Raw genomic sequence first — 12,195 nt, 5'->3', positions numbered from 1 at the left:
AACACAGGCACCCCGTTTGCCTCCCATGGTGGCATTTGCCCCTAAAGACAACAGGGCAGGTGGCTTCAGGGGGATCAAGGTTGCAGCAATGCTGTCGTGGTCAGTGGAGTCTTTTTCCTCCTGGAGGGCTTTGGGACAGCCCTGAGGACATGTAATTGGTGGGAGAAAACAACTACATTCTCCATCTCTCCCATTTGCTCAAGCAAAGTCCCTGAGCCCTGATCACCAGGGTGCCTGCCACCATCTCCCAGAATTTCAGGGACAGGCTGACAGCACAGGGAGCTGGCTGGCCCCATGACACCCCGTTGTACAGACGAGGTAGCAGCCCCCACCACTTTTGCTCCCCAATGCCTCTAATCACTGCTCACTCTCACAGAGGCCTGGCACAGGCCTCTGCTATTTATAGCAGGGGAGCCAAGGGACCACGTGGCCATGGTGGTAGCGCCGCTGGGTGACATTCAAACTGGCTTTGAGTCTGGGGGAGGGAGCCAAAATAAGCTGGGGCAGGGGGGGAGCTTCCTCATAAATCACCCCACCATCTCTCTGGCCATGGCTTTCTTCTGCCCCCCTCCAGCCTCCTGCTGCCAAGCACTGACAGCTGTGCCCTAATAGGGACATTCCTGCCCCAGAGGCTCCTGACCCCTCATCTCCATCATCCCCCGCCATCCGGCAGGGCTGGGAGGAGGAACAGCAAGAAGACCATCAGCATCAGAGGCATTTGTGCAGCACAAAGGGAGAGGGAGGAGGAGAAGGCTCTTACAGCTGCTTGGTGCTTCTCAGAGCATCATTACTACCTTGTAGGGTCTCTAGTATGCTTGTGGTGGGGCTGTCAGTCATCCAGCGCATAAGTGGATCCATTTACCAGGGTCAGTGCATCTCTGGGAGCCAATTTGGAATTCACAGGGTCTCACCCAGGGTCGCTCTCACCACCAGCCCCTTGCAGAGTGTCTCTCCTTTCCTCACATATCTATTTTCACAAAACAGGCAGGAACTTGATATCTTCAAGAGGCCCCTTCATCAAAGATGGTGGGAACAGGGTGCAGTGGTTTTGCAAAGCTGTGAGAAGGTGAACATGAGAATGGCTGGGTTTAGATGCATTTCTTTAGTAAAAACAGGGGACCAGGATCTGGGGGCTTACTAAAGGAGGCATGACTTCAAGTACTTCATAGGAAAAGGAGCCTGCTTTGGCCACCCCATCACATGCATGAAGAAAACGTGATGCTGCAGAGTCCTGTACACACTGCTGCCTGGCACCATGCACTTCCAGAGTTAAAACGTCCATGGTGCCCACATCACACACCCTGCAGGAGGCCACCAAGGCACCACAGAGGAAAGGCCACCTGTGTTGGTGGCACAGGACTTCCTTCAAGCCATCCCCCCTGCTTTGGTGTTCCCAGTTCACTCAGGAGCCCTCTCCTGAGGTCAGTGTCAAACAGCACACAGTAGTGCCAGCAAACTCCCTGCTGCAACACAATGGGAAGAAACCCAACCCTTGTGACCTCTGGGTTATCTCAGCAAAGAGGCAGCATGTGACACATCCCACCCATTGGTGCTGTTCAACAGCAGAATATGGGTCACTTGTGTCTGTCATGTCATGCTAGCAGGGCATGATGCCCTTTAGCTACCCTGTGGTGTTAACACTACTAATGTTGGGCTCTCTGCTTCCTCCCACAGCTGGCAGCTCAGGTCCTGGAGCCCAGGAGCATTGGCTTTGGGATGGTAGACTCCAAGAAGGATGCCAAGCTTGCCAAAAAGTTAGGTGAGTCCCAGGTCTGATATCTCTGGAATACCTTGGAGAGACTGTGGGAGTGATGTGCCTATGGGAGTCCCATAGAGGACAGCCAAATCCTTGTTACCAGGATGGGGAGGATGATGGTGGCAATTGCACACTGACCACCTGCCCATCCCAACAGGGGCAGGATCAGGGGCAGGGGTGAGGATGAGAGAGACAAGCCAAGACCCTTCCAGAAAAACCAAACCAAATGAAAAAGAAAGCCAATTCATGCTGTAATGATGACAGGGTGTAAGTTCACAGTTTTCTGTGCAGAAATAGTAAATAGGTGCCATGGAGTAATTTCCTGCTCTTCCTACACAGAGACAGGACCGACACAGCAGTGCAGAACCAGAACATACAGGGAAAACACTTAGTCCCCCAAACATCAGCCCCATGACCCAGTGACCCCTGTCAACAGCTGAGGCAGCCATAGCCTTGCAGTGGTTTGGCAGTCGGGTGCCAATCACTCTGGCTTGTTCCTCAGAGTGAAAGAGGAAATCTGCTCTAAAGGTGGAAGGGTGCTGCATTGCTCCCCCCTGGACGCAGCTGCCTTTCCGGGGAAGCTCCCTTCATATTTTATTTTATTGCACATTATTTATTGCACATTATTTATTGCACAAAGCAATGCAGAAATACTGTGTCACATTAATTCAACAGTACACAAATATACCACTAAACCTAAGGTTGAAGCATACTAGACTGTAATTTTCTTTCCTAAATTGAAGGCTGTGAGTGCTAATGGGAGCTAAACTAAAGACAAGAGCTTCTGCCTCTCCAAGAAGGAACAAACTACCAACCTCCTTGGCCAGTGGTATCCTGCCATCCTGCATTGCAGGAGACCAGTGCTGTTGATTTTGGAGCCTCCAACAAGGTTCTGTGGCACTCAGTCCTCAGTCCAGCGACAGAACATTGAAATCTGTCACCCTGCGGTCTGTGGTATCCCTATCATTAGTTTCTAAACCTTTTGCCAAGGCCAGCTAAGCCTCAGACAGTTTGAAGCTCACTTTCAGGTCACTGGTGACGCTCACATAGTTCAGCCTTCTCTGGACAGTGAGCATAACCCAAATCAAAATCCAATTTCCATATAGTGACAGGTTGTTAAAATCTGAGCTGCCAGTTAGAGCCCAGTATTTACTGCAAGATAGACAGCCAAGCTAAAACAAGTTTCTGGTGCAGAATTTTTCCAGCTGACACCAAACTGCGACCCGAATGAAAAGTTCAACATTTGGGAAGAAGTTAGCACCAGTTCTGGCTGAAATCTGTCCCCTGTGTCATTACTCAGGTTGTTTCTAACTAGACCAACACAGCAAACTGGCAATTGCATTTTTCCAGGAGGAATTGCTGGGATAACAAGCAAGACACTCTGCACTAAACATGCTTTTAACAACATGTTAACCACTTATTGTTTCCTCTCTTCTTCTTTCAGGCTTGCTTGAAGAGGGAAGTCTCTATGTCTTTAAGGATGAGCGGTTGGTTGAATTTGATGGGGAACTGTCTGCAGATGTCTTGGTGGAATTCCTCTTGGATGTAAGCACAGATAAGCTCAGAGCTAGATAAAACCTCTCAGAGAAGACCCTGCAAATACTTAGTTTGCTAAAAAAAAAAAAAAAACAAGTGTACCTTTGTTTGAAATTTCATCCCTGTTTGCTATTCACTGGTAGAGATAGCATTTGGCATCTTCCCCAGTACCTGTCTGACCGTGAGTTCCCAGGAAAGGTGGTACCCTTATATACCACTAAATACTTTATATCTTACAGACAACCTCCCCTCTTTCCTATATAGAGTATTTGAATGGAAATCAGCTACAATCCTTATAACTGACTGCTGTTCACCCACCTCAGTTAGCAGTCTTGTGTGAAAACACTTTGCCATTTGCATAATTTTTCATGGTTTTTCTTTCTTTTTTTTAGAAAATAGCTATTTTCAAAAGAAAAAAAGAATATCCAAGAAGTAGGGTTCTCATAGAGCAACTAAAAAGAGCTCAGTGCATTGGAAAAGGCTTATGTTGCAAACTATTTGCCTATCTCTAGACAGAAGCAACATAGCAACTCTTCAGTGAACTTGCCAAATTGCACTGCCATGAGTGAGAGGAGATCAGGGTCCTAGAACCAAATGGTCCTGGGTCATTTTGTGCATGGGCACAATGATGTACTCACCTTTGTGCCTAAAAGCAAAACTGATGCTGAATCCCACATCTACATGTTGCACTTCTCTTTATTTACGTTTTATTCCTAGGAGAGGCAACAAAACCCATGGTCTTTGCTTTATAAATGAAAACATTTTGCAGTAGCTTGGCTTTCCTTTTAAGTGAGGCTTTCTTTGTAAGTGGCCATGCAGTAATGTAGATAAGGGAGGTAAGGTGATCAGCAGAGCTGACAGGGTTTGTTTCCCAGGGTGACAGGTTGCTTACATGGTCACCTGTGGTTCAGGACTGCTGCTGAGGAGAGGTATGGCCGGGGAATTAAAACAGATCCCTAGGACCTCAGCTCTCCCATGACAATGTCTGTGGCTGTGTGCACCAGGTATTGTGACCAAAACACATGCAAGTGGCTTCAGGGACTTATGGGCCCTACCTATAAGGGCCACAGACAGGACAGAGCTTTGCCATGACCCTGCAGCAGTGGGATCCCAGGTTCCCATGGCTCAGGCCACTATGGCAGCAGGAAATTGCACATGCTGCTGCAAGCACAGCAAAGGCACATCCTCACGCCAGAGCATCACTCTCAAGGATGCTGTAAGGTACTAAATGAGGTTTTGCTTGCTATGCCATGCAGTGTGTCACTGAAAAATCATGTTCTGTGAAAAAAGAAAGAGAGCAAGGATTTCCGGTTTTGTGTTTTCCACTCAGAAAAGAAAATACCTGGCAAAGCAAGAAAATAAAACCAGACACCTCTGTGGTGCCTTGGCAACCTCATCTGAAAAGTAAAAGAAACCCCAAGGTTCTCTACTCCTCTGTAGGCAGTGGCTTGCCTGCTTTTTTTTTCTTCTAGTGAAAACACACTTGATTTATACCACTATTGCTGGGCAAAATAATCAGACTGAACCTTTTCACCAGCAGTGACTAGTTAAGAAAAGAGAAACAAAGTTTGAATCAATGACAGTCTAAAGTGCCAGACAGGTCTTGCAACTTCCTCATTAAGATTGTGATGTGTGTAGGACCTAAGAATAGGTTTAAACTATTTTGCACAGGAGGAGGACCAGCCAGGAAAATTCACATCCAGACTTTCTACTGCTCCAAACCACTGTGTGGCTACCCTCTAGCATGCTGGTTTTAATGTTTTTCAAAAGCAAGATCTATGCAATGACCTCTTCCAACAAATGACACTTGAAAAAAAAAAAATAGATTTAGATACACAGGTATCATTCATAAATGTTCACAATGATCATACCAGCTCCTTTCGACTTGGCCTCCTTAAAGCCAGCTGCAACTGCTACTCCTTATCCCTCATCAAAGTAGGTCCCTCAGCATTAATTTGGGTCACCCAGTTCTCTATCAGCCTCCCTCTCGATGCTTCCACCTCTGCAGTGAACCTACTAACATCTCCCTTTGAAGGTGACCCGCTTCTCTCAGCTCCTTACATTAAGGCAGAGAGCACTAAGCAGGGTTTCCAACAGCAGAGAAATCGGGTGACCTCTTTCTCCCTGCTTAGGCTGCTTGTGACACACCCTGCCAGGCATAGGTTGGTGCTGCAAATCACTGCGTTACCACATGCATTTGTCATGGCAGTTGCTAGAAGACCCCGTGGAGGTCATAAACAGCAAGCTGGAGCTTCAGGCCTTTGACCAGATCGATGACGAAATCAAACTCATCGGCTACTTCAAGGGAGAAGACTCAGAACGTAAGATAAATGTGTTCCTCATGGGCCTTGGAGCCTGCCTGGGAGCTCTAGGGGATGGGCACTGGTTGTTCTGCATGAACATGAAGGGTAGTGTGGTATGTGGCAGCCTGTGACAGTGAAAATTGCTGGAGGATGAGTGCATTTGCAGGCAAGTTTCTGCTGGTCTAATGCATGAGCCCAGTCCTACACCAACATCGGTGACCCTTCTGCAAGGTATCTGCTGGCAAGAGAGGAGGGCCATAATCCAGGGGCTTCTGCAGTAAAGTGAGTTTACTTCACCCAAAAACCAGCTGAGAGAGCAGCTCAGTTATACTCAGTTACACTCAGTTACACTGAGAGAAGCAACTTAAGGGAGCAAAGTGCCCCTTCTTGTGAGCAGTCAGCCCAAAGGATCAAAGAAGGAAGGACGGAAGGAAAAGGGGGACATACATTAAATACTACTGTGGCAAACATACAGCAGCAGTAAGCAGGGCCCTTGGGGGCAGCCTGGCAGAGGCACTGACCTGTTCCTCCTTGCTGAGCCCCAAGAGTGGGAAGAAGCTGGTCCCATGCCCTGAGGGATGTGCAATTCAGAGACCATTCTGAGCAAACCCAATTTTCACAAGCCTAGAAAAATCCTCATGTGAGAAACTCCCTGTCAAGCCCTGCAGTCTCATCTGCCAGCCCCGAGTGCTCTCCCTGCTATCTGGGCTGTGCTGGCAGTGTGCACCCCAGGCTGGCATGTCCTGCCTTTAGCAGAAGGACAGGTGTTCCTAGGTAAACAAGCCACATATCACCAGGTCTGCAATGCAACAGCCCACCCACCTCTCCCTTCATCTTTCTCAAATTGGGCTGCAGGGCAGCTTGGGCAGGACTGTGACCCTAACACTGTTCAGTAATAACTACTTGGAAGAAAGGTGGGAAATGCCCGTTGTAAAATCCCGTGCCAGACTGAGAGCATCTTTCCTGAGCCCTGAGGCTCAGGAGGACCTGGTAGCAGTTACAGTAAAAACTTACCTGGTTCCTGCCCCATCTTCCTGCAGCAGGAGAAGCCTGTTTGATCACCCTTGGTGACTGTTTAGGGAATGGCAGTGATCCCTAATGCTGGAGCAACTCCATGTATTTCCCAGGCTGAACTACCCCTGGACCTGCTTCACAGATCTGCTGATTTCAGCCCCAGTTAAGTGTGGCATGCTGGGTTCTGCAGCTTTCCTGAACACTGTGGGACTGCACAGCACATTTGGTTGCTGCACATGAAATCATCCTTCTTTGTAAACCCCAGAAGGGTGGAAGAAACATTGGACAATCATCTGATGGAGTTTGCAGTAATTTGTATTTGTTCTTCCCCCAATACCTTCTGAGCTGATCAGAGTGTGGCCAGCTGTCCTTGAAATATCTTCTTCGTTCCTCTTTTCTCCTTCCAGATTTCAAGGCATTTGAAGAAGCTGCTGAACATTTTCAGCCCTACGTCAAGTTCTTTGCCACCTTTGACAAAGGGGTAAGCATCCACATATCTTCATGGTAGCTCACATATGCCACCACCTGTTTGCTGAGAGCTCAGGATGTTCCCAGATCTATTGTCCTTTCAGCTTCTCATTTTCAGTGTTCCTGGATTTTGTGATGTTGGTGTCTGCATTGATATTTTGGCCCTGTTTCAAGACAAAAGGCAATTTCTGCAGCATGGAGGCAGGTCCTGATGTGGGTTTGGAACCCAGCCCCTCTAGGTCAGCAGGCCCTGGGCTGTGGCTTTGCTCTGCCCCACTGCTTGACACCAGTAGTGTAGGGGGCATCAGTGGGTTTTTAAACAAGGAGAGATCCATTCTATTTTGTGGGCCATCCCTAGGAATGCATGCTCTGAGAGAAACACCTTGATCTCAGCTCTGCCAGCAACAAAGACTCTGGGTAGGCAAAGAGGCACATCAGGCTCTCTCACCTGTGACTTCTGCACTGCAACAGGTTGCCAAGAAGCTAGGCCTAAAGATGAACGAGGTGGACTTCTATGAACCCTTTATGGATGAGCCTGTTCACATCCCTGATAAGCCTTACTCAGAAGAAGAGCTGGTTGATTTTGTGAGAGAGCACAGAAGGTATGTAGCACACAGGATGCTCCTGCACATCAATTTCCCACAATTGTGACCTTGCCTCTCTAGGGCATTGCTCTCAAAAAACATTAGGATGATGACCACTTTTGATGATTTTCTGATCCAGGTTTGAAATTGTGAAATTGCTGGTTTTTTCCTACTCCCAGAGGTGCAAGTATCTGTGCAGCAGTCATAGTTCACCACAAGAGAGCTAGTGTAACACAGCTTCCCTTCTCCTGCTCTTCTTCCTCCCTGGTTAGTCCTCACTCAAAAAGCAGTGAGGCTGGAAGGCAGTGGAGAGTGAAATCCTTGCCCTAATTGCCCATGCTTTTAATTTAGGTCTGTACAGAAGATGACCCTCTCCAAGGCCTTTCAAGCCAAATCTAAATCCTGTCCAATCTCCTTCTTCCTGAAAGCAGATTTACTAATGGGTGTATTCCTCTCCTGATGTCAGGTATGTCTGGAGGTAGTCTCTGAGCTCAGACCAAGCTCAGAGGAACCACAGTGGACTAAGAGGCTCCTGCTGACTGTAGGCACAGAGAAGAAGCCACAGCTGTTATGGCTCATGTGGGAATGATGCTGAGCACCTACAGTGCTTGATCAACTCAGCAGGAGCTGTGGATGCTCGTGCTTTTTGCAGTCAGGTTTATTGCACAGTTGCTTAGGGACTCAGCTACAAAAATAGTCTGGAAGTCACTGGAGAGGCTGATCTTGTGTAAAAGCACAGGGTTAAGTATAGGGGCACAACTACCCGGAGGTGCTGTATTTTTATACCCTTAGAAACACCTCTCAGGAGAGTGACACAGGCCACCTGCTACTCCTACAACTGCACTTCTCAGCAGACAATCAAGGGGCCAGATGAGTTTGAGGAAAGCAGGGCCATCTATACAGAGGGGGGGATGTCAAATCAGGCTCAGCTGGAGGTCTATGTTGACACAGACAGGAGATCATCTCCAGAATCTGAGACTCACCAGAAACAGTTCTCTGCTTTTTCTGAAATATGAAGGGCTCCTCTATCTTCCATGTACCCACAATTCACTTTGCTGACTTTCTAGGCTTCTTGGCCTTAGTCCTTCCCATTTTCTTTTCCCCAAGCTCTTCCTGTCAAGCAGCAGCAGCATCAGAAGGCTGATTAAACACAGCCATCTAATTTCTATCTTAATAAGGCAAACCCTTCACCAGCACAAACTTGCAGTGGAATTTCCCCAAGTCTTAGATATTTCAGAATGTTTTGTGGTGCTTGGTAGAAGCAAGGGGGTGGGCATGTATTTTGCAAGTGCCAAAGCTCAGAAAATAATTAAAAGGAGTCCATAAAACAATATGTCTGAAATCCCAAACCTGCCAAGGTGCTGCTATGGCAGGGGAAGAAGCCTGGAGTGACAGCAATATGTTCCCAGTAGTTCATGCTTAGCTTCTCAGAGCAGAAGTGCTTCATCCTGCCTTGCCACCAGTAAAGGACCTAAAGCCACAGGCTGGAATTAGTCAGACGCGGAGACGAGCTGTAGATTAAAATGGAGCAACCTCAGCAGGTGCCATGTGCTGGTTCCCCATAGACAGCTCAGCTGGGCAGCTGCAGGCTGTGGTGGGAAAGTCCATCCTCTCCACACAAGGAGGTCAGGAAGCTGGTGCTCAGCACCATGGGGTGACCCATCCAAGGCTGCACAGATGGGTGTCCATCTGAGCATGGTGGTCACTGCCACTCCAAGGTCTCAGCCAAGATTTCACTCTCAGTTGCACAAATACAAATTACATGGTGCAGTCCTCGGGGTTGATGCCTCTTTCACATGCAAAATGCTGGGGTTGGACCCCCACTTCTCTGCAGTTGTGGTGTAGCCACATGGGGGCCAAATTCTGCTTTCTTACTCACCCAAACCCCAGTTGATTCACTCCTCCAATGCAGGGAAGTATCCAGAGTCAACACAGTACACGTGGGTGTGGCCAGATCCTTCCCACTGAGTTTCCTTTTTCCAAGAGCTTCCCACCCGGAACAGCTAAGGGAAAGTGTCTTAAAAGCCAAGTACAAGTATGCCTAAATACATAATACGCATTTACCTGATTTAATCTCTAGTTTTGGATCATCAACAATGAAAGAACTTGCTAGTTCAAAAACTGTATCCCTGATCTTGTGTTTAGTGGCTATTTCTTCAATTTCTATAGCTGTTTTTACCATATTTCTGTTTTAATGCTGAATGTACCAAATTGTAATAAGTTCAGCAGCTCAAATATACATTGTATCAAAAGACCATTCCTATTTTTTTGTTTATACCTGCTACCTAATAATTTCTTTGGGTACCTACTGACTCTTTCTTAAGAGGAACAATGATTAATACTTAAGGTAGGGAGAGAATCACAGAATATTCTGAGTTGGAAGGGACCCACAAGGATCATCAAGTCCAGCTCTTAAGTGAATGGCCTGTGCAGGGATCAAATCTGCAACCTTGACATTATTAGAGCCTTGGCCATGTTCTAAGCTATTCATGTTTTCTTTGCTGTTCCCATTTTTTAGAATACCTGCAAAACCCTCTTCAGTCATCTCTGTCACAAGATAAGGAATTCTTATCTATTTAATCTTCATCAAATAGAGGTCCTTCCATACCTTCACTCACCACTCCCACACTTCCAAGTGCCTTTTTCAGTTGTTCATGTCATTTCTGGGATGACCAGAACTGCACATAACATCACTGTGGAGGCTCACAGTGTAGCTGTCCACTGCCATAATAGTCTGTTTTACTCCTTGGCCATTTCCCAACTGTTTGCAACCTTCTTTTGGCCTTTTTCCTTTGGAGCTGATTCTTTCTCAATTTGTGACACCTGGGCCCCTTTCCTGAGAGGCAAAAATTAATTACAACTAATTTAGAACCAATTGCTGCACCTGTACAATCAGGCTTGGTTTTCTGCAAGTGTTTTACTTGCTATATGTCTGTCTATCATGCAGACACTCAAGTCTCAGGAGATCTTCTGTATCAACTCATAGTCACGCCTTTGTTGGTTGCCAAAGAATTGGATATGATAGGCAAATGCTGCCATATTCCTATTTCCCATCTTTTTCAGATTATGTGAGGATATGTTATGCATATTATCATGCCAAAGACTATGCTATGAATCTTAATTGGTAAATTCCCTCTGTCATGAAAACTGACCATTCATTTCCACCTTTCAATGTTATTAATCCACAGGAGATTCTCCTCCTCTGATCTAACTAGAACCCCATTCTGTGGTTCCTCAGGTGCTTTAGGAACCTCTAAAAATGTTCCCTTGTTTCCATTGCTCTGTTTGTGAGGCAAACTGAAGTGACAAGTTACACATCTCACTTATTCCACCTGTTTCTGCCAATGTGCTACCACTCCTACCAATCTGTTCTAAAACCTCACAGGCTGACACTTCTCTTTGCAGCAGGTCCTGGGGCAGGTGAGCCAGGGAGACCTGGCTCTGCTGGGGGATCCTCTCCAAACAGCTGATACCAGAGCAAGCAGATGTGCAAAGGATGATTTGTGTTTGTCTTCTATGGCTTTGTATTCCTTGGGTGCCCCTCTAACACCACAGTCAACTCTCAGCCTGCCAGGCTTCCTGCTACAGATGTGTCTGAAAATGAATATTTTTTTCCCTTATGAACTACTTCTCAAAAATATTGCTTTGACCACAATTAGGGTTTAAATTTTCTTGTCAGTGGTTGTTAGGATCCATATTTTCTTCCCAGAGTTAATTCTGTCTTCTTTGCTTCAGCAGAGGTGGGAAATATTTCTGTTCTGAAATTATGCTGGGGTGAAACCAGGAGAAAGGGGGGACAGAACCCATTATGAATGTCCCAGAGACTCCAAAAAAAAAAAGTGAATGTGATCTCATGTTCTCAGCACAGACAGAATTGTCATCGCAGGCCTCCAGCTGGGTAATAATTAGTATTGACTCCATGATTCCAGAAGGGTGATCAATCGCTCCGCTCCGCTCTGCTCTATTCTATTCTATTCTATTCTATTCTATTCTATTCTATTCTATTCTATTCTATTCTATTCTATTCATTTATTAAGAAACTCATCATCCTTCCAGACAGTCGGATACAGACAGACCAGATTGGTCCTTGAAATCCAAACACCATCACCAGTGGCCAATTAAGAAATCACCCTTTAGTAAACAAATCTCCATAATACATTCCACATGTGCACAATAACAGGTGCATCAAGTGAAGATAAGGATTGTTTCTCATTCTTTTCTCTGATCTTCTCACAGCCTTCCCTAGGACAATGCCTGGGAAAGTTGTGCCTGCTCCTCTCTGTGGAGAGAGCTGTGGCAGCACAGAATAATCTGCCATGTATGGGACTAATTTATCAGCACATCCCAGCACAGAGAGGTGTCTCATCTTCCCAAGCAGAAATAGTGGCTGCAGTGACCCCAGTGGGGCCATGGGCAGGGTTTTATCACCAAAAATAAAAGCATAAATTGACCTACAGTGCCCCCATTTTTGCATTCAAAATGTGGTGGCTGGCTCCAGCCACCAGCCAAACGTGCCATGGTGACTTTTCCCGTG

General features: G+C 46.6%; 1 protein-coding gene across 1 annotated transcript in view; it reads left to right on the top strand.

Moving 5' to 3' along the window:
* CASQ2 (calsequestrin 2) overlaps positions 1-12,195 on the top strand; it is a 36,522-nt gene that overhangs the window by 13,433 nt on the left and 10,894 nt on the right. Inside the window, exons 2-6 of the mRNA XM_053934282.1 lie at positions 1,675-1,759; positions 3,201-3,301; positions 5,502-5,613; positions 7,017-7,090; positions 7,549-7,679. Coding sequence (XP_053790257.1) covers positions 1,675-1,759; positions 3,201-3,301; positions 5,502-5,613; positions 7,017-7,090; positions 7,549-7,679 — 503 coding nt within the window. The remainder of the gene's footprint in view (positions 1-1,674; positions 1,760-3,200; positions 3,302-5,501; positions 5,614-7,016; positions 7,091-7,548; positions 7,680-12,195) is intronic.

The sequence above is a fragment of the Vidua chalybeata genome, chromosome 2, assembly GCF_026979565.1.
Source record: "Vidua chalybeata isolate OUT-0048 chromosome 2, bVidCha1 merged haplotype, whole genome shotgun sequence".
Classification (NCBI taxonomy): domain Eukaryota; kingdom Metazoa; phylum Chordata; class Aves; order Passeriformes; family Viduidae; genus Vidua; species Vidua chalybeata.
This window is presented reverse-complemented; position numbering and strand designations above follow the sequence as displayed.